This window comes from Phasianus colchicus, chromosome 5, assembly GCF_987193195.1.
Source record: "Phasianus colchicus chromosome 5, bPhaCol1.hap1.1, whole genome shotgun sequence".
Taxonomy (NCBI): Eukaryota; Metazoa; Chordata; class Aves; order Galliformes; family Phasianidae; genus Phasianus; species Phasianus colchicus.
The window spans coordinates 26,056,875-26,083,798 of NC_143440.1; the positions used below are offsets into that span (position 1 = coordinate 26,056,875).

The following is a 26,924-nucleotide window of genomic DNA, read 5'->3' on the forward strand; positions in this document are numbered from 1 at the left end:
GGGAAGTAGGCTGCCAGGAGACAGATGAAGAAGAATGTACTTAGAAATAGTACTTAGAAAAAGTGATGATTGTTTTACGTGTGTTTACAGGCAGGACTTGTAAATTTAAAGATGTAATGTTCTTAGTGGTCAGTGGAGAGTTACTGTCTTCTTTGAAAAATACACCATGCCTCAGGTGTATTTAGGTTTTGAAATACTATTTTTCTAGTTGGATAACATGTAAAAAGTTTCACCATGAAAACAACTCTAGCTGGATCATTTCTCTCAACCCTTTGGTTAGCCCAGGGCAACTTGTCAGCACTCAACAGCTTTACCACGATAATGGTTCTAATAGAAGTTAATTTCATGGTGGTGGTTTTTTTTTTCCTCACTCTGAATCCTAGCATCTTTGGAGCGACCCTACAGAAACCCCCTTCCCTGCACAGCTTCACCCTCTTAAGAGAAACTCTGTGCATCTCTTGCATGTAGAATCACAGGATAAAATTGGAACACTAGAGAAGTGTTCCAACAGGGGAAGTGTTATGAATGACCAAGGAGAGCAACAAAGAATTAGAAGTGCTCATAGAGAATTAAAAAAAAAAAAAAAAAAAGTGGAAACAGCTGTAGTACACGTTCTTGTTTCCTGTTGAAGCTCCACAGAAGGTCCACTTCTAGGAAAATGGTGTAATTTTAGTATCTTCCAACTTCTAATCAGTTTTGTTTTGATTACCCCTTCTTCCTCTCTTCCCAGTTAGTAGACCTTAATTTCAGACTCAAGTTTACATTCTTCAGTTTTGTGACATTGTACAAATGGATCGTTCTTTGCTTTTCAGTTGGGCAAATGGAAATGCAGTTCTGGCTTGACTGAAAGGCAATTTGGAAGCATCTGTCTTCTTAAGAACCAAGTGACTTGATTTAAATCAAAATGAAAAAACATTCACTGAAGCTGAATATTGACAAAGGTTGTAACAAGTAAATATAAATGTGAGAAGTTGTTGAAAAGTTGCTGTCTGTATGGATAAGTGATATTTTTCAAGTTAGATTTTTAAAGTGATATTTTTCAAGTTAGATTTTTATATGGTAGGACTTGAAGTTTCTGGAAGCATACAGACCCACTTTCCAGGCATGCAGCAAAGCTGCGCCCTGATCACAGGCAGTATGTGTAAGCTATTAAAATATTTAGGCAGAAGTGAATGAGGGTCTCACCTGGGTCTCATTTTCATTAGCCTCCATGTTCTGGATCTCAACTGCAGGCAGTGTGTGGTTGGGCTTCTCTGGGTCCCAGCCATATGGTATCTCTTGACTTTCATTCTTGTGCTGTCTGTCCTGGGGAGCGGCGGTAACAAAAACTCCTCAGCAGCCCTTCAAGTTCCAAGTGATATATACTGCTTCCTTAGTAAAGATGGTGCTTTTTCTCAGTGCTCTGCTTGATCCCAATGCTAACAAGTCTTGCTTTGTGGGGGAACATTTGCAAGATGCTAGCAGTAAGGATTCTATGGGCTTTTATGTACAGAGAGACAGAGAGTGACAGTAGTTCGTTACTCTTCTGCCAATGCCAGTACCATACTTCTAAAGTCAGATGAGAATTTGGTTTAATTCCCTGCTTCTCTCTTTGTACTGGAAGTGTCATTTTTGAGAGAACGCATGCAGTTGTTCTCCAAGGATAGTGACTGCTCACATGAGTTCACTCTCCTTGCTCTTTTCTATTTCTTTTTCAAAAGATGTGATGTTTTAAAAGCATGGACTGACTACTAGGGAGTGTGCATAGCAGCTTGCTGAAGTGAGGATGCTTTTCTGTTTGGGTCTGGATCAGCCGGAGCTGGTAATCTGAGATTCACCTTCCTTTATTTCATTAGTAATTTCTTGATTATTCACTGTTCAGGAAGAAGTGTCAGCTTTTCCATACGTAAGTAGTTAGGAGTCTTATTTTCTTTTTTCTTTTTTTTTTTTTTTACATAGCGGACCTTACGTGGTTTCATTCTGCTTAAAAGACTAGAAGATTCTGTAGGCAGTAATGTCTGTGTTTATGTAGGTGTAGTATATGTACTATACATATATATAGAGAGAGAGAGAGAGACACACACATTATAAACATATTTACACTTTCTATATGCACGTACACACTATATACTCTACTAAAGGCTACGTTACCAACATAGGCATTAGTAAATGAGGGCAGACATAATTTTTCACAACAATTGCTGTTTTCTGTAGCCACTATCACACAGCCATGGGAGATGTTATTATACAAGACTGAAAAAAAAACCAGATGATTTTCTGTGGCAGTGTGTAGTTGTCACTCCAGTGGGGTGTTGGGAACTAACAGGGCAATTCACTGTACTCTTTACTGTGTCATACTGAAAGCTGTCAGAAATCATAGCCTTCTGTCAAAAAAGAAATTATCAGCAAAGAGTTGCTCCTGGCTCTAAATTGGGAATGTTTCAATTAACATAGCTAAGACTTTCACAGGTATGAATTTTGTGAATAATAATTGTAAGTATTTATCATTAACAACACATTAGTTATGCTTGTGGGATAATTTAGGCCACTCTTACTTTTTATTTTTTTTATTTTTTTTTTTTTTACATCGCTATAGTCTAATCCATGTCCAACTGAGCAAATGCAGTGCTTTCTCCTTTCTAATAAGAGTTTCCTAGAACAGCAGTGTTACTGTGCTCAATCACTAATGAGTTGTAGATAATCTATAAAATTGGCATTTAGTAGAGGCCTTCTTCTGGTACTGCATATTGCCTTTTTCATATTCTACTCTCTAGTGGGTTTTGTGATTAACTATTTACATTAGTTTCAGGTAAGTATTTGGTTCAGTGAAGGAGGAGATTACAGCTCCCCAAAAAGAAGGAAAGTGAAGGAGGGAAAGGCAGGAGAGAAGAATAGGAGAGTGAGATGGAGTACTTCAGGGAACTGAGACAAGTGGAACAGAGAATGAAATTTAATGGCATTTTCTTACTGTAGAAGGAGAAAGATCTGCGTTCTGTAAGAAACCCACGTTTTATAATAATTAAAAGAAATAATGAAAGCTGCAATAAAAAAAAATTGCTTGAGTAAGGCAAGTTTTCTTTGTGGGGAGGATAACTTGGTGCTAAAAATGGCCAGAGGGTTAGTATTTAACAGTTACAGATCTGTAGTAGCACTCTAGCTCTGTCTTCACAGATTATCAAGTTTTTTGAGTCAGTAGAATGTGGAGAAACTTTTGAGGAAGTTCTGAATATTTAAAATAATTATAGGTCTGTTTTTTAGAAAGAGCAAAACCAACAATCTTTATCACTTAGGAAGTTTTCTGTATGACTCAAAGAAGCCCAGTTTCATGATGCCTAAGAGCCTGTTGCTCTTAGGTGTGAAAGCACCATTACCGAAATGCAAACTATTTCAACTCAAGTCAAAACAGTGCTAATTAGCAAGTCTACAGTAGGTGGTTGTAAAGGTAGTTTGGCCTTATTTGAAATGTGGGCAGGAAATCTGCCCTCTGAAGGCTTTTGGACTAATATTAAAAGCATAAATGAGAGAGATGGATTTTGCTGAAATAAACTTTGTGAAGTTGCTTGTGTGAGGTATTCCTCAGGTGACAGTTGCAGTAACCGCCTGCTTAGCACTGCTTATTGGCTGGTGTAGCTGAAGAGTGCTGTTCTCTAAAGGTTCTTAATGTTAAAATGTTTTGAGACTGAAGTGCAACTTGTTTTGGCCTGAGCTCTATTGCTAAGTAGATACTTATTTTTAAAAAACAAAACAAAAACTGTTCCAGGATGCGTGTGAATACAGTGAGGATGACGAGCAGGTGGACATTGAGACCGTGGAGGAGCTTTCAGAGAAGATTAACATTGCCCGTCTGAAGGCCACAGCTGCTAATATCCGACCTTCCAAAGAGAAGTAAGCATCCTTGGAGAGCACTACAGTTTTGTACTTTATTGCTGAGCTGACACTGAGTAAGCCTATTAAACAAGAGATTTCACGTAATGGTAAGATAAAGCAAGGCTTGTCAGGTTTTCCTAAGCGTTGGTGCATCTTGGTGTCTGTGAGGATGGGGCTGTCAGAACTAAGAGTAGATTTGAGGTATCTTAGCTTTTGTTTCGTTTTTTAAATTTCTCTGTAATTGATTTGTTCATGAGGATATGTATCTTGTAATGTGTAATATTTATTAATAAATAGCCTCCCTTCCTGCAAACTGAATATTATAAGCATGGTCACCTTGCTTTTAAATATGATTTCGCAAGCTTCTGTTTTGTTTATTCTTGCTGGTAGATTTCTAGGCAGGAGCAGTCATGGATTTCATCCATGATCCTGTAAATGAAAGCTTTGACTTTGGGACCACTGCCTCCAATGAGGAAAGCCTTTTCTTATTCGTATGTAGTCTGCCATGGTTGGATAGCTTGGCTCTTTTTTTGTTCTGTTTTTATTTGTTGTTGCTGCTGCTACATTTGCATTTATAATGACAATGCAAAGTAAAAATGTTGTTTACTTAAAGTATGTGAAGATGGTCATGGCTATTCCTCAGCTGTGTCAAACTAAGGGAAATGTTTGAAGAACTTTATAGAAATTTAAGAAAAAATCTGATGGGAATTATTCTGTGCCTCCCAGATGATTCTTCTTTTTTCCTTCCAGAGATACAGCTCAGTTTTTATTCTTAGAGAGCAACAGAGCTATTGCTCTATAAGTTGTCAAGATCCTTCAGTGAGAAAACTAGATGTTATGTTTTGTACAAATAATTCTTTCATTTGTGTGTTCTTTGTTTTCTTCAATGCCCGAGAAATAATATGAGGAAGCTGTTTTTATATGTTAGGAGTGAAATGAAGGTGAGGATTTTGATTGGTTGGTCTTGGTTGGGGGGATGGTTACATCATCTGTGTTAATCTGTGTTTACAAAAAGAAAACAACAGCCAAAATACTATCTAAAATCAAATAGAAATACTTCCTGAAGTTAACAGACACTGGCTTAATTTACTGTTGTACTGTGGACTAATTTCACAGCTTTTGGAACAGCTGATTTTTTTTTTTTTCAGGACGATGGCATTGAAGATAGTTGACTTCCTTGAGAAAGCTCAACAGTATTCTGCTTTCATGTAGTTAAAAGGAAAAGTTAATTTCAGGGGATAAAAATGAGCAGTTCTAGGCTGTTGGAATATACTTAACGAGGATAGAGTGCATGAGATGAGTAGTGTTGGGAAAAACTTTCTACCTTTCTTCCAGATACCATGCTCGTAATTCTTCGGATGAAAAATTAACAGAAAGTCCTACGAAGGTATATGCTCTCCTCTTTCCTTTTGGTATCACATCTCCATTTTAAAGATAAATTTTCATCTTGAGTGCAACTCTAATGCAATTTATCTACCTTCTGTGTTATTTATGATTAAATGCAAGAAACCAATTATATGTTGGGGAAGGGGGAAGCAGTCCAAATCCCATTAAAGAAAAAAGGACTGCAACTGCCATCAGTGATTTCTCACTCAACTTCTTGTACAGGAGAAATATCTGCCTCTTACTTGCTATTATGTTCTCTTAGGTTCTGTGATTTTGGTGTAAACAACTTCTACGGCACCCATAAAGTATGTAAGACAATAATATGTAGGATTATATAGACTGCAGCATAGGGCAAAAGATTTCTGAAAACAGTTTAAATAATATGTCCTTAGGCAAGTTAAAGACAGTGCAGAAGCCTTTCAAACCTAAACTCATTGCAGTCCTTCTGAACTTACGCTATATATTAGGGTCACTTTAAAGCACGTTTCACTAATTGTCTGTGATAACTGTCAGCAATGCACCTGAAGTCAGGTTTAAAGCTACCTGTTGGGAGGGTGGGGTTTGAGGTGTGTCATGAATTTGGTGAATGTTTTGTATATTAGAGCGGACTGGTACATATGTTTTTGCCTGAGATGAAGATGGGTTATAGGGCACCTTGCCTCCTCAGTGTATTATTCTCTCTGCCCTTGAAACTGACAAGAGGCCCTTCCTCTGAAGGAATACTGTACCCAACAGAAGAGCAGATGCAATTACAGCCTTAGTTGTGCTCATTCTGCTTCTGAGGGCAAAAGTCAGCACCAAGAGTCAGCCTTCAGACTCCTCCTGAGGCCACAGGACTCAGAAATATTATTGCTGAACCCGAGGAGTCTTTCTGCTGATTCACTGGGATTTGTAGTAGACCCAAAAACGATGTCAAAGTACATTAAGACTTTTAGAGTATTATTTCATCATGAAATAAATATAATAATAAAAAAAACTGTAAGAATAATGCTGAAAAAAATCAAATCTTCAAAACTGTAAGGGTAGTCATTACCTGTCAAGCTTTCTGGACACAAACAAAATTAGTCAAAATCAGAGTCCGAGCTTGACATTGTCTGTTAATTGGTAGATGTCTGGGGTGATCAGTATCAGCAGTGTCTTTTGTCTGTTTGCTCCTATTTATTTACCCATCAAACAAAATACAGATGAAACTAGTTTAGTGTCAGGGAAAAAAAATTGATGGGATATTTTCATTTACTAGTATGAGTTTTGACAAACAAGGAAGAAACACTGGGTTCAAATGTGTGATTTTGCTGTAATGCTGTGGCTTACCTACGTAGCCTTGTACTGCAAAAATGGAAAGCTCATAGATAGAAAGGGCTGCTCGTGATTGTTTCTTTTAGGATTGATGTGATTATGTTGGTCATTTTTTGTTGGTTGACATTCCATGCTTTTGACGCTGAGCTGTCATGAAGACATAATAAACGAATAGCATGATGTGATATCTTCAGGTGTCTGGTGAAACACTGCAAATCAAGCATGCCTTTGAATAGTTTGCTGTTACGTTTCCTTTTTTTCTTTTAACTGGTCCATATGGTTACTTTTCCAGCAGAATCCTCCAGTCTGGAGCAGAAGGCAGAAGTCTGAGGAAGAAGCTTTTGCTCATTACCGCCAGACACACACAGCAAATGAACGCCGGCGACGTAATGAAATGAGAGATCTCTTTGAAAAACTGAAGAGAGCTCTGGGGTTGCACAGTCTTTCCAAGGTGTCCAAATGCTACATTCTCAAGCAAGTGAGTATTTTGAAGTGTAGGTGAGGGAGCTTTAATCTGAACGAAGTGTCACAGAATAGTTGAGTTTGGAAGGGAGCTCTGGAGGCCATCTGGTCCAGCCCTTGCTCAGGCAGGGCCACTTGGAGGAGGTTGTTCAGACCTGTGTCCAGGCATCTTTTGAAGAGCTCAAAGGAGGGAGACTCCTCAGCCTCTGTAGACAAGCCTGTGCTCTATCACTCCCATCTTCTTTCTGCCCTCCCTTCAAGTATTTATATATGTTCATAAGATCTCCTGCCAACCTTTCTCTAGGCTGTAGAGTCTCAGACTTTTCTCATCGGAGAGACGCCCTTAAGCATCTTGTGGCCCTTTTCAATATGCCCATGCCTCTCCTGTACTAGGGAGCCCAGAACTGGACACTACTCTAGATGTAGGCTCACCAGTGCTGAGAAGAGGGAAAACATTACCACCCCCTGCACTGTTGACAATAATTTACTTAATATAGCACAGTGTATTGTTAGTCTACTTTGTAGCAAGGGCATGTTGCTGACTTATGTTCAACTTGGTGTTCATTTGGACCAGGTTCTTCTAGCTTCTACAAAGCTCCTTTTTAGTTGGGTGACTCCCAGTATATACTGGTAACTAGAGCTGTTCCACTACAGGTGTACTTCTCAGTGAATTTCATGAAGTTTTTGTTGGCCTATTTCTCCAGTCTGTTAATTTCACTCTGGATAACAGCGGAACCCTCTGGTGTGTCTGCCATTCCTCTCAACTTTTTGTCATTGGCTTACTTGCACTGCCCCATCACGTAAATGTCAGGAAACAAACCTTAAGTTGTAGGTAAATAATTATGTTTGTCAGTTGTACCCTGACATAGTGAGATAAAAGACTTTTTTCTTTAAAATGGAAGAAGTTGGGAAGAGGGGTGACCAGTATGTTTATCACTTTTTAGCTTGCATTTAGGGAAAGCTAGCTTTATGTGATGCACTTCACATCCTGATTCTGAGTCCTGCTTTCTCACGATGATCAGAATGTCTAAATAAATCTCATAAAGCTTTATTGGAAGGAAAAATATTTTGTAATTTTGTGTGTTCTTCATTAATAAATCATTTTCCTGACATTTTTCTAGGCCTTTGATGAAATCCAGGGATTGACTGATCAGGCAGATAAGCTTACTGGACAGAAGAACTTACTGGCACGCAAACAGGATACTTTGATCCGAAAAGTTTCCATACTTTCAGGTGAGGATGTTTTTTAGATATGAACCATATGGAATAATGAAAGAAAAGACTTTCAATTGTGGTACAGAGTAGAGTAATCTTGGGAGGATCTGGGTAAGTCATTAATGTTCACATAAAATTTAGATAGGCCTTTGATGCCAGGCTTGCCAAGCCTCTGTGTGATACACTCACACTGATAAGAAATGCTTTTATTTTCGTTAGTCCCTAAAGGAAATCTGGAATGATCTCTGTGCTGCAAGCCATAAGCCTCATTCCTGTTTACCGAGTATGTTTTAGTGGGGAAAAAAAATTAATTCTCTCACTGATCACTTCCCAAAACAGCTTTTTTGCTCAGTGCTTCATAAGTATGCACAGTTATGTTCTTGATAACATCAGTACCAAAACCTCTTGACTCGTTGCTCTGTTTTGCAAATAACTATCTATTTCTTGCTTTTTTGAAAACTAGCGCTTGTAATGTCTAGATGGAGGAGGCAGCTCTGTTGTAAAATAGAATTGCAGTGTATTCTGAGCTGCTGCTCACTGAGGGGATTCGAGACCCGTGGAATCACAGAATATCCTGAGCTGGAAGGGGCCCACAAGGATTTGTCCATGTTAGAACTTAAACTCTAAATTGTAAGGAGATGAGTGTAGTTATATCACCTTGGACCAACAAATTGTGAGCATCTACAGAAAACATGATTTGTAAAAATCTTGTTTTGATATGAAAATTGTAACATTAAACAATGCTGAACTGTATGTGAGTTTTCTTTTAGATGTTATTTAACAGCATGTATCAATCCAAGAAATTCATACAACATACAAATAATGCTGATAATCGTGCTTGTTAGGAAAGATGTGAGGTATTTCTCCAGAGATGTGGATGTCTGGCGATGATATTTATTGAACAGGAGCTACTGCACATCCAAACTATTTCTTCTTATCAAAGTTGCAGGAAAGTTCTAAAATATATGGATGTTTCTGAAAGAAAAAAATAACTTGTATGAAATATGTAATTATTACTTTCTTGCTTTAAGTCTGCTATTTATTTGGTGAGGTTATCTACTAGAAAGTAGTTAAATCGCGTGATAAATTTGAAGTTCCATCCTCACATGTTTAGGTTTGGAAAGATAGATTAACTTTCCAATGATGTTTCTATAGGAAAGACAGAAGAGGTTGTCCTAAAGAAGCTAGAATATATGTATGCCAAACAAAAAGCCGTAGAAGCACAAAAAAAGAAGAAAAATGTTCAACCAGCAGAATCTGTTGTAACCTCACCTGCTAGCACACAGCAAGAAGCATCTTCTGCTCTACCCAGAGATCCGAGCAAAGTGCCTATGACAAATAGAAGAGGCAAGCCATTGATACTTGCCAGAAAAGGAAGCCATGCCACAGGTGGGTTAAAAAGAACGCACTTGTCACTGAAGGAAGTCAACTTTTAATTTCATCAAGACTGAAGTGATGTTTGTTCAGAATGTCACTATAGAGGGTTAAGGCTATTAGATTTCACGAAGAGAAAGTATGGATTTGTTTCTCACTGCATAGAGAGGGTTCCTGGAGCCTGTGTCGCTTCTGTAGCAGCTTTCTAATCTCAGGCTCATGAACCTTCTAGCTGGAGCTTCTTGCATGCCTGAGCTTGATGCTGGATTGCAGGGTATCTTTTGCCATTACAGGAGCTGTGCCAAAATAAATTGTTGATCTACACGTTTCTTTTTTACAGAGAACACCTCATCCTCTCTGACACTAACTGCTGCAAGCCTAGTGATGACTCCCCAGGGGCAGGTGCTCACGCTGAAGAGCCCACTGGTACCCGGGCAGGTAGCAGCTGTGCCCTCCACGCTCTTGCAGGCTGAATTAAAGCCTCGAACTGTCATCAACTCCATGACAGCACAGCCAGGTACGGTCATATGAGAACACGTTAACAGGGATACCATGCATTCAGAGATGTGCATGTCTGTTTACATGGCAACATTCAATTTTTCCTTTTACTTTTCATTCTTTACAACTTAGTGAGGTAGAACCTGACTTTGATAAATTTTATATAATTATCACAAACAGTCAGTTTGTCAGCAGGTAAGTAAAATCTGTTAAATTTTCACTGTTCCCAAATTAGGGAGATAGGAAGTCTCAAGAAAGTAAAGGCAGAAGGAAAAACTTGAGATCTCTTTCGTCACCTAACCTATCTATATTTATATCTTTTACCACATTCAGTTGGTATTACCATGTAAAGTCTTGCATGGAAGTGTAAGGATTTTATTTTCCAGGCTTGACTGAGTATCTGAAAGCATCTTGTTTCCACTGAATTCCCATTCCCCTTTTTTTGGGTAAGGTATTGCTTCTGTGATGATTCAGCTGCCAGGATCAGCAGTTCCTGTCCAAGTAAAAGGAATCCTTACTAACTCTGCCATTCCCATTACACTATCAACTGTTGCTGGAAACCCAGTACCCTCAGCAGTAGTACCAGCCCCAGTCTCCCATTCAGGTAGGCTCTTTATTTTTTATGGATTTTTGCATGTATGTAGGGAAGGTTACCCTTGCAAAAATGAGGCTGAACTGTTTTCCTTGTTAGGAAGTAACAATAGATGCTGTTGTCTGGGTTTTCAAGGGAAATCAGCATTAAGTCTTTTTAACAGATTAGAAGGACCTTAAAGGACTAAATACAAGAGCTTTCTTTCTTTTTTCCTTTTTTTTTTTTAAAAAAAAAATCTAAGTCTTATTTAAGAAGAGTTAAATAATTTTTCCTGCCTCAGCAAACCAAGAAGAATTGAGGCCTAGGATGTGTCCATGGCATATTGCATCCTACTAGGGAAGTTCAGTAAAAAGTGATAGGGGGGCTGTTGAAAATCTTTGTGAGGGTGAAGATTTTGTTTTCCTCATGCATCACTGTCAGAGCTATAAGTGTTACAGTTGCTTCCATCTGTGCCAACCTTCTGAAGGAAAGGACTGGGCAAATGTTTTTTTTCTACAAGTTGAAAGCTACACTATTAAGATTTTGGATCTTCACTTAACCAAAACTGTGCAAGTTGTTTAAATTGTGAATTGCAGCTTACTCGAGAAAGTAAGCAAATTAAATATAAATAGGAATTATCTTGCAGTTAGTATGGATCTGGATGGATTGTGCTTTGTTTGGTTTTGCAGAAAGCGAAGATTCATTCATGATGCCAAAGATTGTTAATGTAACATCCCTGGCTGCTGAAGAAGGCCTGAATCTAAACCCGAACAGAAACAAAAATTCTAACACGACAGCTGCGAGTACTCAGGCTTCTGAGAAATCCTTGGTGACACCTCTTGAAAGCAGGAAGAGTGACAGCATCCTTTTAGAAGGAAAAAACAAACCATGTCCTGGAGACAGTGATGGAGAGGGAAGAAGTACCACAGGTTCTGTGAAAGGTTTCTTTGAAAATAAAGATGGCTTTCCACAGCTCCAGAATGTGTCATGTGCAAAGGAACCTCCAGAGTCTTTTGGCAAAAAGCTCTGCATTGGTGAGCTTGTAGGAAGCCAAGCCAGGAAGAAGGATGGTGATCATGGAGGGGAAAGATTAAAAACGAAAGAACTGCCATTTCGCAAGCTGCAGATCAAAGATTCGAGGATAGAAATGGAACTGAGGAAAGTAGCTTCTGCAATGGAGGAAGCAGAACTGGATGCAGGTGAGTTACTGAGCAGCATTGAGGAGAGTGATGACACTGATGAGACCCTCACTTCACTGCTCAATGAGATTGCTTTTCTCAATCAGCAACTGAATGATGATGCTTCAGGTATGTCAGAGCTACCCAGCGCTCTAAGCTCAGATTTCTCCCATGGAGACGCAGAGGCTCACCGGGGAACAGCCAGTGATCTGACCACTGCAGATGGTTCTTCCTTCCAGTTCGGCCATCTGGGAGGCGCTTTCAAAGACCTTTCTGAGGTTCCAGAGGGCGGTGGCTCTTTAAGCCCTCTCTTGCTGCACCTGGAAGATGATGACCTTTCTGAGGGGGAAAAGAACTCTGGGGATCCTTCATCTGAAGCAGATGTTCTAAAAATAGTAATAGGTGCTGAAATGAAGGACGCACTTCCCAACCTGTCCATAACCAGTGGCGGGAATGGCAAAACTGTAGCAAACTTGGCAGAGGCCACCGGTGTGACTCCACCAATTTTGCAGATGAAAACTAACCCGGAAGCTAGTAATGCTGACACTTTGTGGAGGCCCATGCCCAAGCTGGCGCCGCTTGGCTTAAAGGTAGCAAGTCTGCCAGTGGACTCGGAAGGGCAGAGTGCTAAAGTGATGCCCTTGCTGGCACCTATAGTTGCAAAGCTGGCACCCGCTGGCGTAAAAACTTCATCTGTAGCCGCTCAAGAAGGACAGGATAACAAAGCAATGCCTGCATTAGCTCCTGTGGGTACAAAATTTAGTAATTCTGGGACCCTACCTTCAAATTCAGTTGGCAAATAAGTGTGCGTATATTTTATCAGAGAGTGGAATGGAGATCTGGGGCAGTGTGAACCAATGGCTGTGTCTGGCAACCTCCCTTGTCTGCAACACTTTGTTTTCTGTATGGCATCAGCACTATTCATCTGAGGGCAGGCCCCAAATTGAGAAATAAGTGCTATGAAACTAAAGCATGTTGACATATTTTTACCTCACTGTTGTATTCTGGGAATTCTCATTCCCCTTCACAAAAATATGGAAGATGATCTGTAAACCATTGCTGGGCACATGGTATCCTTCCAAAATAGGATCTTCAAGGAAATAGTTTATAAAAAGACTGAGAAACTTAGGCTGTTGACAGAGATTTTTTTCCCAGTAGACAGGCAGCTGTTTGTTGTTGAGTTAAAAATCAGGTGTATTTGGTTTTGTACCAGGCAAACTATCTATGCAGAAATGGAATTGTTCACATTTGTTGTACCCAGTGTTTTGCAGAATACAATGCATGTGCAGAAATGAGACTGCAATTACTCTCAGATTTGTTACCTAGAACAGCAAAGGGAAACTGCAGATTGTGTGGAGGGCTGAAGTGAAGCGTTTCTGTTCCTTGGTGCTAGTGCTCTGGCAGAGACTCCGTTTAGTAGCTTATGCACAGAACTCTTAGTACATGGGAAGGATATTTCCCACTGTAATTAGAACTAGAACAGTATGTAAGCTCTTAAAAAAAAAAAAAAAAAATTGAAAACCCACCACTTTCACCTCATGCCCCTATCCAAATAACTCTCTCTTTGATGGATTGGGCATTTGTAAGGGAAGAGTCCAGAGAGTAGAGAAGAATTTGGGTACCTCTTTGCTGCATCTCTAAATACAATGCTGAAGTAGCTGGAGCATTTTCCCAGTTCTCTTCTTCATTCCTCCTGCCATTCTTCAAGATGCATTTGGTGCCTAGGTGTGTTAATAGGAAGTGTTTCTTCATGAAATACAGAACTGTATCTGGAACAGAACTGGTACAGAACTGTCGGGGCTGTTGGAGCCTAAAATAAATGAGTGAGGTGTATATTTGAATGTATATATGAAAATATGTGTGTATAGCTTTTCAAACCTTACATTTCTTCATGAATTCAGGAAAGGTACTCAGAGGTTTCTCACTGCGTTTGCACAAGATGTGTATAGGAAAAAAAAAAAAGCCAACAAAAATGCTCATTACCAGGGAAATAGGGCAGTATTGAATCACAAGATGTATTTTTATTCTTCTCTGCCACTGCTTACTCAATAACCTGTAGGTGCTCTTTGCTGTCCCTCTGTAGGAGGTGAAGGGCCTGCAGACTGTAAAGATATTTATATTTTTGTACACGATTTTTGTTTTCATAGTTTTTTTGAAGAATGAAATTTTCAGCCTAGGAGAGATGATTTGCTAATGAGTGCATACACAGTCTTTTCCTATCAAGTTTGTAAACAGGAGTTATGGTGCGCTTGAGGGGCTTCTGAACTGCTCCTAGAAGGCAGAAAGCATGGCTGTGAAAACGATACAGAATTTGGAAATTAGATGGTGCATTTTGCTTTACATTTAGGAACGTAATCCCCTGACTTACTGTTCTGGCAGCAGCAGCTGGGATTTTCCCCTCTCTCCCATATTCCCAGTCTTTGGTGAGGCACTACAGGAGGAATCTCATCTTCCCGCACTGGGGTTGTGCAGTGCTGAGTGATGTTCTTCCACAGTTAGAGAGCAGCTTTTGCTCCACGTGCTGTGCAGCCATATGGGGTAAGCTGCAACTTCTGGATCTGTGTCTGCTTAGGCCCCCTAGGGGATGCATATATCTTGGGTGTTTCCTGGTCTTTTTTTATGATTTATCTATTATGCTGTGAAGGAGAGGAGCCCTTATAGCTAGGTATGCAAGCAAGTTACTACAGAGCCTGTATGAATAAGGTGTCTTCACCTTGCCACTCTAAGCGATGCGTTTTAAAGCAGTTACATGTATCTCATTGCCATTTGCTTATTTACTATTTAAATGCTTGATACTAGTGTTGTATTAATTCTTTGGAAGAGAGAATATATGCCAGCCTGAGAGTCATGCAGAGTCTTACAGTTCTCACTGAATGCCTTAGAAAAGGGAATTAATGTGTGAATACACGTATTTTGCTTAATGTTAAGCATTTTAAACCTTATTTTAAGTCAGTGGAAGTCTGGAGTAACTTTATCAGTTCAGTAGCTTTGCATCAGACATAAAATTATTTACCTGGGAATCTGGTTCTGAGCATTTCTAATAGGCTGAAGTTGTTTTTATTTAATAATCTATGGCAGTTTACTTTGCCAAGTGCTTTTATGCCCCCCCCCCCCTCCCCGTGCGTGAAACAGCAACCAGAACAGCGGTGACTCCTTTCAAATCCCCAGTCACTGACTTCTTTCTGGACCCTGCCCCTTCATGGTCCCACCTGGCTGATGTATAACTACAGAATTGTGTTGCTTAAGTGCTTTTAAAAAGGTTTGTGCATTGCACACTTCTTTCTGTAAGACAGAGGAAGCGGCAGCATTAAAGCCATGCAAAGGTTATCTGAAATCAGTGTTCTGCTTTAGTAGATGTTTTGTTCAGTATCAAGGTAACAGAAAATGCTTGGAAAAAATGTTGGTTCCTGCATGTAGTACATAGGTAAGAACACACCCCAACTTTAGCTGCAAAAGGCAGTGATTGGTACAGTGCTGGGCAACAAAGCGTGTTTGAAATGCTCTCTGTTCTTGCTTCTCCTTGTTTCACCATCTCTTGACTGCAGCTTAATAATTTGCTATGAATTTAAATGCTGCTCCCCCTCACACCCTCCCATTTATTTGCATTAAATCTTTTAAAAATGATGTATGCTGTCTTTTGAGGCAATAATGCAAGAATGTGACATGAAATGAAAAGGTTTTAGAGTCAGGAGAAGGAAACCCCTGCAAGGCGCACATTCTCACTAGACCAAGAGACCTGGAGATTTTGTTTTTTACACACCTGTAAATAGACTGGAATGTTTTTAAGAATATAATGAAATGTCAGATTTAGCTTTTTTCCTTTTATATATTAAAATATATCTTTCCCTCTTTTCTGCTTTTGAAAAATTGATATTTTTGTAGAAAACTAACAGTACAGGACTATGAAATAACTGTATGTGAGGGACAAAGTGTAAAACTAAAATAAAACCAATCAAGCTGAACTAGAAAGTGGCTCTGAAAGTTTGTTAATGGAGAGGGGGGTGGGAGGGAGCAGTGGTGGCACACTGTGGTGACATGAGCACTGTACCCGAGCCAGCAACGCACCACGTGTACTCTGAGGAGGAGGAATTCTGGTGGCACAAGCATTGCTTCTTGGTTCAGGTTATCACACACACGCACACAAATTGTTGAAGATTAAGTCTCTGTGCTCCCTTCATGCTCCCTCCCCAATCCTAAATTCAGATGAATCTTTTCTATCTTTGCTTTACAGACATTGTACAGCACGGCTGTCTTTATGGAAACAAGTCTGAAGATCTGTCCCCAGTGAAGTGTCAGAGGAGATACGTCTTAGAGGAAGTAGATAAAATGCCTGCTACAAGGTGCTATCTGTCACTGTTGTCACCTCAATTCCAGCATCTGTTAAATAGGAGAATCATACACATTACAAATCTCGGAGGAGAAAATGAATGAAAATGTGTCCTTATAGTTAGGTAGCATATTTTTGACAGCTTCTGATGAAACCCTTCAGGGCCTCATCCCATGATCTTTATTTTAAGGGATAGGGTTATATTTTGGAAAGGAAAGGAATGTAAATGTAATGTTTATCCCATTGGGTTTGCAATTGAAAGAACTTGGCAAGAAAGTTCCCTGATGATCAGTGCTGGGGGCTGTGGTATTTGAGTGCATTTAGGGCTCCTCAGCAGTGTCACCCTGATGGGACCAGCTCTGAGGAGGAGAACATAGAAAAGCCTGACAGGAACATCCCTAGGTGAGTTTAGACTTCACTCTGGTGAGTGGCAGGACCAAGGGTGCTGTACTGCTGGGCTTGTTCCTGCTGGCTCCATGTAGTTCCCTTGTCCAACACAGAGGGGTGCCCCTTGCAAGCATCGCAGCTTGACGTGTCTTGTGGGCTAAAGCCAGGCAATTAAATAGCAGCTAAAAAAAGATGCAACACAAACATCAGCAGTATACCATTTTTAGAGGTTTCCCTTTTCCATTAACTCCTTACTCAACAGCTGGACAAGAAACTCTTCTGCTTTTCCTAAGCAGCTCCTGTGGCAAAATTCTTGCTGATCAGCTATGGCATGGTGCAAACCATGGGGCTGCTGTGTGGCTCTGCAGCTGTGACACCAGCACAGAGGTCTCAGTGAGCAGAGGGTTTGGGCAAGGTCTGTGTGCAGCATGGCTCTGCCGAATTTGTGTTAGAGCTCCTGGCTGATGCAAGGGTGTAAAATACTTCACAGGCTGAGGTGCTAGAAGACCTTGAAACAATTTGTGTGGTAGTGGTGTTCAGGAGAGGCAGGCAATGGTGAGGACTGGACTGGCTTGTTTCAGTTGGAGCTATTTGACTACTCTCATTGGCAAGTGGCCAATCAGCAGGACTGTGACATCTCTATGGCTGTTTTAGGATGGTAGCAACCAGAGAAGGGGGAGTCTGTGCTTGAGGAGATAGCATGGCTACTGGGGCTCATGGCTCCTCTTGCAGGAACTCTTCTCAGCCCCAGAGGCCGGTGCTCCTCCTTGCTTTGAGTCAAACCACTTAAAACAAGAATTGCATTCCTCCATATAGCCCAGCTCACAGGTTGAGGGAGCCTTCATCTTAAGTCCCAACACTTGCTTCACAAGAGCCAGAACTTCACCCTCTGTCCTCTGCCCTGTTGTGCTTGCCTTTGGCTGTTGAACCTCCTGTGTTGGGCTCACATCTGCAGCCATGGATCTCCTCATGGCATCTGTGGCAGGGATGATTTTAAGGATCATGGCATTCCTGGGCCCAATTGCTTTCCTACTGAAGGAAAAATGAAAAACCAGTGACAAGATGTCTGATTTTGTTTGGTGTCAAATGAAGCGTGGAGCCATTAGGATAAATGTTAGAGCTGCTCTCCCTCAAGAGCTGCTTGTTGCTGGGCGCAAATGAAGCTGGGCAGCACTTAGCCAGGAGGGCCCTGGACCTTATACGTGGGGCACAGTTCCATCAGGAAGCTCTGTTGTTCCATGCCCAGGCCTCAGGCACTGGCAGTGCTGGGCTTAGAGCTGGCTGACATGATGCCTTGCTCCTGGGATGGGATGGGCTTTGCTGTAAAACAGAGCTATGGAGTCAGGGTAAAAAGTGATCCAGCAAACCTTTCACATCCCTTTGGGAGCCACGTTAGGTGAATTCTGCCTTGTGAAAGCAGCAGGGCCAGCACACGTGGGCATGAGGTGCAAGGTGGATGACGTAGCAAATAGGTTTTTTCCTGCTCTAGTTAGCTTGACACTTTTTAAAATTATGTAGATCTGATGAGATCTTGTTACAACTTGTGTTTGGGTGACTACAAAAATGTGAAGGAAAAAGAAGGTCCTTGCAGAACTTTCGCAACAGGTGATGATTAACTCCCATTTCTCAGCTGGCACTTTCACTTTTCGGTTATGATGACTCTTTGCTTTTAACAAGTGAGGCAAGCACACTTTCAGCTCAGGACTGCTTTAAATTTGCTTCCTCAGCTTTTGGATGTCTGAGGCAATCAAATAAAAAAAATCTCCTTCCTGCAGTCACACCCCACAAAAGTTTAGTGGTTCTGACATAGGGGCTATCTGCTTGCACTGTGAGTCTCAGTCTTCAGGAAGAGTTTCCAATAAACGGCTCCCATCAGGAGAGCCGAACTGGTGGCAGCCACAGTGGGAATTGTTTACTACCATGCTCCAACACAGACAAGGCCTCATTGTCTGACTTTGACAGGGAAAACATCCAGTTTTGCAAACTTTGCTGAGCAAGGGAGAAAATAATTATATTGCAGATCAGCTTACAAGGGGCACATTCATGTTTGGAAGAAAACTTGATTTTCATAGGGCGGGGAAGAGAGGCACCGCTGCCAAAGGGAAAAGCCAGCCAGCAGCATCAGTGACCTACAAAGACGGCCTTGAGCCAGCAGCTGCTCCAGGTCAGGGGGATCCCAGGAACCTGGAGCTGGGTCTCTGGCCCTGGCTGGCACAGGGTTTGCCATGAGCAGTGCTGACAGCGCAGCCTGACGGGGGAGGCATTGGTGCAGCCACTCGTGTTCAGGGCCCAGAGTGTTGGCGACATTTTGCCTCATGTGTTTTCACTTAGGAGGATGACAGGGTGAGTATTTAAGGAATAGGTTTTGCAGCACGAGGCTGGCTGTGATCAGCTGTGTGCTGTTGGCTCTGGTTGTTGTGTGGCTGCCTTCCCCCATGCAGGGTGTACCAGCTGGAGCCATTTTGGTTGTCTACCCAAGGGGGTGGATGCAATTATCTTCTCTTCACAAGTTTGCATGTAATTTCCTTCCCTTAATCTTAAATAAATAAATAACACAAGCAGAAATGAGCTGTGTAACAAGCTGATAACACATTAATTTTTTCATCAGGTTGAAAGCCGAGCTCGAATGAGTCTAGTTCTATTAATCTCATTGGGTTTTGTGAACATCTCTCTCAAGACTCTCTTTGCAGGAAGCTGTAACAGCCAGCATAAACCCAGTTTGTTGTCATGGCAATTTCATTAGCTGCCTTATTGCTGTGTCAAATTGTAGGCACTTGTGGGCTGAAAGGAAAACTCAAGTGAGAAGTGCCCGCTGTGCATTCAGCTTCCTGCTCAGGCCCAGGGCAGCCATCAGACCAAGCTGGGTTGTTCAACGCCTTCTCCAGCCATGACCTGAAAATCCGAAGATTTGAGGGCTGCACCACATACCTGGGGGACTTTGCTAGGCTGCTGCTGCTACCACCTTCCTGCTTTCCTACCTGTCACACTGGGAGTAGCCTTGTGAGTTTGTTGCGTCTTTGACATAACGTCTGTTTCCCCACTTTGATTCTATCCAGACTATTTTGGGTTTCTTTCTCTCTCTGCTGGGTTGTTGCACCTCATTGCTCATAAACGTGCTGGTTCCAGTCACACAGCTGCTCTGAGCTCTCTCGTATCTGCTATCTCATGACACCTGAAGTCCGTGAGCTTAAGATCTGGGTCTATTTCTCTATTCCCATCTCTTTCAGTCACTCATCTTGCCAGATGACTAATTGGCTGCGTTTTCTTGTGTCTGGCATTTGAGCCACACTGCACTGCTTATAGGAAAGCATCCCTCATCAGAACAGCGTTGCATGTCGGCATGGAAATGAGCACATCCGTACATGCTGGTTAGATGCGCACTTGAATTCTCTCCAGACAGTCTTACACATGCAAATGCTGCTGCTAACCCCTTCCTATTTGATGTCACCTCCGTAAAGTGTTCTGCCTAAAGAAAGGGGGCAGTGCATGTGCGTGTGTCCTCCTCCTGAGGGAAGGGGAGGGCACTCCTTTGCCAACTGTCTCTGACAGGATTGCTTCATGAGTTTTGTGTTTCACTCCTCTTCTACTTGACTTGTATTACTATACCATGTCCTGAGGGAAACTGCTGTCCAACGTTTGTGGTGTTCAACTGAATTATCGTTGCTATGGGGAGTGGGAAGGTCAAATTTCATTTTGCATGGTGAATTCTGCAAACTCAGGTACGTTATTCAGGAAATCAGGCTGAGGGCCTGAGAGGCTGCGTCAAGGAGCCTGAGATTGAACGGAATGAGATTTTAAGAGGAGTTTATTGTAACTTGTTGCCTTGGCTTCCCAAGAAAATGAAGCTGGAATTGAATACCACACCTACGCTTATTGGGAAGCCATGGCTCCGTGGCCAAGTGCCACAGCTCTTTTTGTGCCCATCTCTGTGCCTCCACACTGCTTCCTGGATGCAATCTCTGCAACAAAGTCATTCTTTGCCTGATGCCCAGCAGGGTTCTTGTAGTGAGGTCTTGGGTAGCCTGCCACAAAGAGGCTGCCACAGGCTTCTACTCCTGAGTAGGACTGGGCTGGGTATAGACAGAAAAAACTGAACTGACAGAAAAACTGCAAATGCATTCCTGCTCAGATACCAAATGCAACCAGGACCTGCTCTCACTGTGGTGCCACAGCTTGCCTAGTAGGAATGCATACTCTTTTGTTTTTAAGGAACAGAAATGCAAAAAGTAGAGCCAGTAGAAGTGGCATTCATAAGATGACACCCTGTAGGAAGGACACTGAATGGAAACAGATGGGGAAACTGAGGCAGTGCTTGAAACTCAGCCAGCTGTGCTGTGCAGTTCAACAATGTGAGAGAAGTGAGTTGCATGCTCTACTGTTTGATTTGCCAACATCTATGCTCAAACCTTAGCAGGGAGGACAGGGTTGTGACAGAAAATTCAGAACATCACCAACAAGTGAAGCATGGCTGCAGGAAACAAAATGCACAGCTGGGGAAAGCTAATAGAAACAGGTGAATTTTATAGCTTGCAATACAATACTTTTTAATTTTTTTTTCTTTGGTTCCTTGCTGTTTTGCTATAGCTCCTTGATTTTGCTTATGGTAGGTAACAATAAAAAGTATGTGTGAGGGTTGTATGGCATGTTTAAGCCAAAAGCTCTGTTGAGCTGTTGTCTTCCCAAAGCTAAACCCAATGCTGGCTAAGTACTTTGCCATCTTGCTCACCATCAGCAAGAGAAAGACTAGCTCCAACCAGGGCACACTCTCCTTTGAGTTTGCAGAAGATATTTGCACTACATTATTCTCCTTAATTACTGTTCTCTCGAAATCTAAAGCATGGGATGAATTAGAAAGAAACAAAGAGGCTTTTTTAGGTCAATTACTGAAGTGCAGGCTAATTGTGAGCAGAGCAGTACAAGATGGGCAGACAGGCTCAGAGGCAAATGCTCACCAGTGACCTACATACCAGTCACTGGGGAGCATGCAGGTTGGCACCAGAGGAGTTTCACACTTCCTTCCTTCTGGGTCCCTATGGCAGAGACCACTTGTAGAGCTGGCCCCAAGATAAGAACTTCTGGGAAGCTGCTGGCTGTGTGATGCAGGGAATGTGTTCCCATGTGGTGTTCAGGACTTCTTCCCTGAGCGTCAGGGTAGAGCTGGAAAATGGCAGCATCCCTTTTTTTCACATGCAGAACAGCCCAAGAGTGAAAACAGCATAGTTGTATGCTCTGCTTATCCTGCCAGAGGGAGGACAAATAAAGGATGACTGTGTCCTGACCTGTGTTTGGACACATGCAGAGAAACTTATCTCATGATCCTTCCGTGCTTGCAACTGTCAGAAGCTCTGTCTCACCCAACCTGACCCAACATATCCTAACCCAGCCCAACATTTTTCTGGGAAGTGGGTTCTTCTGTGACGTTACATCAGAGTGGTTCAGTCAGCCCTTCTGAGTGCTTTTAAGTTTGTGGAGTGTGGTTGTTCTGGGCTACCTTCCCCAAACCCTCTGGCACCCCACTGCCAGCAGGCTGAGGTGTGGAGGTGTACATGCCTCTGTGGAGAAACATTGGAGGGCCCCAAGCTGGGAAGGGTGAACAGCGACTGCTCTAGGGGAAGCTTTTATCATTCCCCTTGAATTCAATGCTAAGTTCATCCTGTGCTTCACGTTTCCAGAGAGCAGTAATTAAGGAGAACAATGGAACACAAATAACTCCTAGGAAAGGGAACAAGGACTTGGCATCTCTTATTTAAGCACCAGTTTGGCCAAATGTGTTTACCTATAATGTGGTTTTCAGCTCTGGATGCCCTTGCAAGTACGGACCTCTATCCAACGTCTGACCACTGCATGTCTCCCAGTCCAGTGAGAGACAGCCCTCTTCTATCCACACATGGCTGCTTTTTTCCCCATTCCTCCAGTCTTCCACCACCTGTCCCAGACTGTATTTTGCTATCGCACTTAGTAACTCTCAGGGAGCTCCAAAGTAGGCTGCATACTAGATGCATGTATGCCTCAGGCACCAGGGTGAGTTGGCACAGGGCAGATGCATGGCCTCAGCTTGAGATCTGAAGACACACATACGTGCTTTGCTAATTATATTAAAAGAATTTTAAAATGAGGGCATGGATTTTGTTGATTCTTTGAAATACAGGAATAAGACATAAGTGGATTTATTTGCCTGAGTTGAATTTTAAATGGATTTGTAATTTTTCCTTCAGTTTAGGGTACATTCGTCTAAGTTAGAAAATAAATGTTGGTGTAACTGTGCTTGGGATTTGCAAATACACCTATGCATCTTTTATCTTACTACAGTAACTACCCATCCTCGGTGTCACAAGCCTTTTATTAGCAGCATCTTCCTACCCTCACTTGGGCTTCCCATACTGCACATTTTGTTCTTCTCTAGGTTTCTACCAATCACACATGTATGTTTTTATTTTCTTAAAACTAACCTGAGATCTGTGATAGAAGCATATTCTGTCTGGAGTCATTATTAATTGCTGATGTCTACATGACTTTTGTATAGCAACGTGTAAAGAAAAGATCCTGCTGATTGGAAACTAAACATTTAAAGCCAGCTACCAGGATCCTGATAAAAAGACCCAAGCTTGGGCTGGAAACAGCTTCCAGAAACTCTTTTTGCTTATCCCTTGTAGACAATAAAGGCGAGAAAGGAACAAAGATCACTTGGGGTAGAACAAGTCAACAAAAATAACTAACTGTGGGGGTTTGTTCCTGAAATGCTGTACGTGGAGCTTAGGAGACCTTTGGATGTCTTGTGAAGGATCCTTAGTGCATTTTTCCAGAGCAAACTCATAGCTGAGGAAAAGGTTAATAATTAAATGATTATTAAGTTTTCAGTCATTCTCCTACTTGGAGCGAAATCATATGTAAAATATTTTCTATACAGCAAAAACAGCATTTTTCTCCTTACCTTTCTACATTTCTATATACCTACTTTGATTCTGGAGTAGACTAAAGCTGACCACCTTTCCTCCTCTGCTCTCCCTCCCCACCCAAGTGCCTGCTGTTCTAACAAGTCAACAGGTTGAAAGAGACATCATGATCTAGCAGAATCAACATCCTGCACAGCTAAATTGATGGCCAAGAGCCCAAGTGGAAAGCAGTACCTTGGTCCCTTGGAAGAGTAGATAGCTCCTACAGATGACTGAGTGCTCTTTGTCCCCAGGGTTTCAAAATTGGTGGGAAAAATGTGTTCTCTGCTTTTCCTTTGGCTTTTGCTAAACCAGCTTGAAAGCTGCTCAGGAAAGTGGCAGTGGAGCAAAACGCCTGCACACAAGTTTTGCAGACATGCATGAGCAAGCTCAACCTATACTCCGCGCTGTCTGGAAGCTGTGACTCTGCACTGGTGTGGTGCCAGCCCTTGACTAGCACACCTGGTCTCCAAACTGGCCTCAGTTCCTTGCACCAGCTGCCACCGCTTTCAGCCAGGAGCTCACTCTATTAACAGAAGCATCTGCCGGTGTCTGCAAAATATAAATCCTGTCACACCTGGGTTGTGACTGCAGCATGATGGGGTCACCGAGGCATGGAACCCCTCACTAACCCTGTTATACCATACTTGTGCAGCTCTCTGCAGGTCCACTGAGAGAACCACGCACATCCTCACCACACAGTGAGGTCAGCTACAGTCACCTTCCATTCCCTGTCAGCCCATAGGTCAGGGGAGAACTTGGTCTGTGAGAGGAACAAGTTCAAGGAAATGTTTTAACATCACACCAAGGGGTGCTCTGCTGCTTCATGTCTTCTTTCACATGCCTTTTTACATTTTTTAATTAGGAAAATCATTCTGATTAAAGCCACTTTGAAACTGTTCCTTTTGCTTTGAGCCATACAGGAGGCTTATGGGATTATTTGCAAGATGCTATTTCCTAGCAAAGCACAGAGGATTTCTGCAACTGAGGAAAATGTTTTCAGATAGTTAATTACCTAGTGCTTAAAAATAGGGCATTTCATTTACGAGGCATCTGCTCTCATTATCTGTGGTACCTCCCACAAGACTACTTTAAGAGCACATCTCTGAAGAGTAAATGCCAAAGACAAATGATATCATTTATTTATGATAGATTAGTTTTTCTGGAAGGGAAGAATTCGTGACCTCAGAGTGAAGCTGAAAATCCTGCTGCCTCCAAACACCACTCCTTGATCTCAGTCAGGGTGCTGACTGTGGGAGTGGGCCCTACACAGACAACAGACAAAAAAAAAAAATGGGAGTTTTCTTCTCTTCAAGTTATTTGGTATTTACTGGAGGACAGGGTGACAGGGAGAACGGCAGCCACACAGGCTAGCATTATACTCCAGTTTCAGCCAAGCTCGTGTCAGCGTAAGGGTTTTACACTAATCCTTCACAAATCTGCCATTAGAATTATAAAACCAGGCTCTTCTAGTGGTGAAATAGGTGTGCAGTAGGACTTGTACTGCAACGCATAGAGCAAGCTGGTGATTCCTGATTGTTTTTCCTTGGTATTAATAGGATCAAATTTAAAAATAGAAAGTGTTTATACTAATAAAACCCTACAAAAAGTTTCTTTAAAGTTGTTGGTAAGATCCTTCTCTTCAGGGTGAACTGAAAAAAACTAAGTGATATTTCATCCTATTTCATATAATTATGAAGAGAGTAAGCATTACTTGGAAAATTAGAACCATCAGTTCTCTCCTGTCCCTTTCCCATGAATTTGGAAGTGTGGTGATGTTTCAGAGGCAGTCTCACAGTCGCAAAGAATTGTAATCAGACATCATATTACACTGCACTTAGCATCCAGCGCCTGAACAACACTGGCTGCAATTAAACAGCATCTCCCATGCAGACATCTCTGCCATCCCTTGTGTGAGAGTTAGACTCTGGTTTTTTTTTGCAGTAGAAGCTTCTAATATTAAAGTATAAGCCCTTACTAAACTTATAACCTTCTTATAAAACGGCTACACAGGCTGCTTCTCACAGTAAGTTGCTGAGGCAGATACCAGCACAAGATAGGGCAAATATTTTGCTTAAAAGCAGAAACCAGAGCATTCTGACTAGTCCAAGATAAGGCGAATCTGCACAGAACCAAACAATCATGATAACCTTAATCCCTAGAAAAAAAGTGCAATAATCTTATGAAATATTCCCTCCTACCTCCATAAAGAAATACAAGATACACTTGAAAACAACAGGTTGGTAACAGGCCTAATAGGGAAATATTCCTTAGTAACTGCATCAAGATTGCGAGCCTGGGATGCTCAACCAATGAGTAATGAGGAGAGATGATAACTGTGTTGAGAGAAAGGGTATATAAGGGTGTGTATTTCACTGGCAAGGTGCGTGTTTTTTCTCTTGTCATAAGAGAGTGTGCATCCGCACACCAGCACTGCTATTGCAAATCAAACATGCTGCTTCACTAAGGTTCTTGCTGGAGTCAAACTTACTGAGAGTGTTTCTCACACTTGTTGCAAAGACATCTCCCAGATCATTCCCTAATGTTTGTGTGCTTCTCACTAATGCCGTGACTTTGGTGTTTTTCCTGTTGAACAGCAGAAATTCAAGAACTTTTAACTGCTTTCCCCACAGCTCTGCAGTGTCACGGCCCAGAGGGACACAGACTGGTGTGTGTGGTTAACTCCATGTCCAGCATGAGCAGTCCCACTCACCAGAACTCATCCCAGTCTGCATAAAACTTAGCACCCTTTTTTACACATCAGAATCCTGCTGTGAAAGCAAACAACCTTTTCCTGGAATACCGGCCATGCAGGGTGACAGAGCCACGCACCATGACACTGCCCTTCGTGGTCACTGCTGAGGACAAGTTAAAATCATGGACCCATAGAATTGTTTGAGTTGGAAGAGATCCTTCAAGGCCATCTAGTCCAACTCCCCTGCAGTAAGCAGGGACACCTACAGCTCCATCAGGTGCTCAGAGCCTCATCCAGCCTGACCACTAAGTCTCCAGGGATGGGGCACCCCCCACCTCTCTGGGCAACCTGTGCCAGTGCCCCACCACCCTTATTGTAAAAAACTGCTTCCTCATATCCAATCCAAATCTTCCCTCTTTTAGTTTGAAATCATTTCCCCTTGTCTTATCACAACTGCTAAACAGTCTGTACCCTTTCTCACAGCCCCCTGTGTGTTAAGGAACGGGGAGGACTTTTCCACATGAAGAAATGCTGGTTTCTGGGTCAGAGTGGGCACGCAGAGTCTTTTCGAACCCCCAGAGCGTGCTTCACCCTACATCCCCGCCCTGAGGCAGCACTGCGGACTTGGCGGCCGCCACCTCAGCGGCTGTTGGCGCCTCTCACGGCCCCGCTGCGGGCGGTACTGCAACCTCCCGGTGCACGCGCCCCGCGCACCCCATCCCGCCGCCTCGCGCTCGGCACCGCCGAGGCGGCTCCA

General features: G+C 42.2%; 1 protein-coding gene across 10 annotated transcripts in view; it reads left to right on the forward strand.

Moving 5' to 3' along the window:
* Positions 1–26,894, forward strand: part of MGA (MAX dimerization protein MGA) — a 68,840-nt gene extending 41,946 nt beyond the window's left edge. For 3 of the 10 annotated variants that reach the window (XM_031593530.2, XM_031593529.2, XM_090141001.1), the window contains exons 18-25: positions 3,740–3,864; positions 5,182–5,233; positions 6,821–7,006; positions 8,112–8,223; positions 9,361–9,594; positions 9,920–10,096; positions 10,529–10,681; positions 11,338–16,028. In XM_031593530.2, the coding sequence (XP_031449390.2) occupies positions 3,740–3,864; positions 5,182–5,233; positions 6,821–7,006; positions 8,112–8,223; positions 9,361–9,594; positions 9,920–10,096; positions 10,529–10,681; positions 11,338–12,629 (2,331 nt within the window). In that variant the 3' untranslated portion in view covers positions 12,630–16,028. Of the gene's footprint in view, positions 1–3,739; positions 3,865–5,181; positions 5,234–6,820; positions 7,007–8,111; positions 8,224–9,360; positions 9,595–9,919; positions 10,097–10,528; positions 10,682–11,337; positions 16,029–16,057 lie in introns of those variants that run through there. The other 7 variants (XM_090141004.1, XM_031593534.2, XM_031593531.2 and 4 more) reach the window with 7 other exon arrangements.
* Positions 26,895–26,924: the final 30 nt, after the last annotated feature.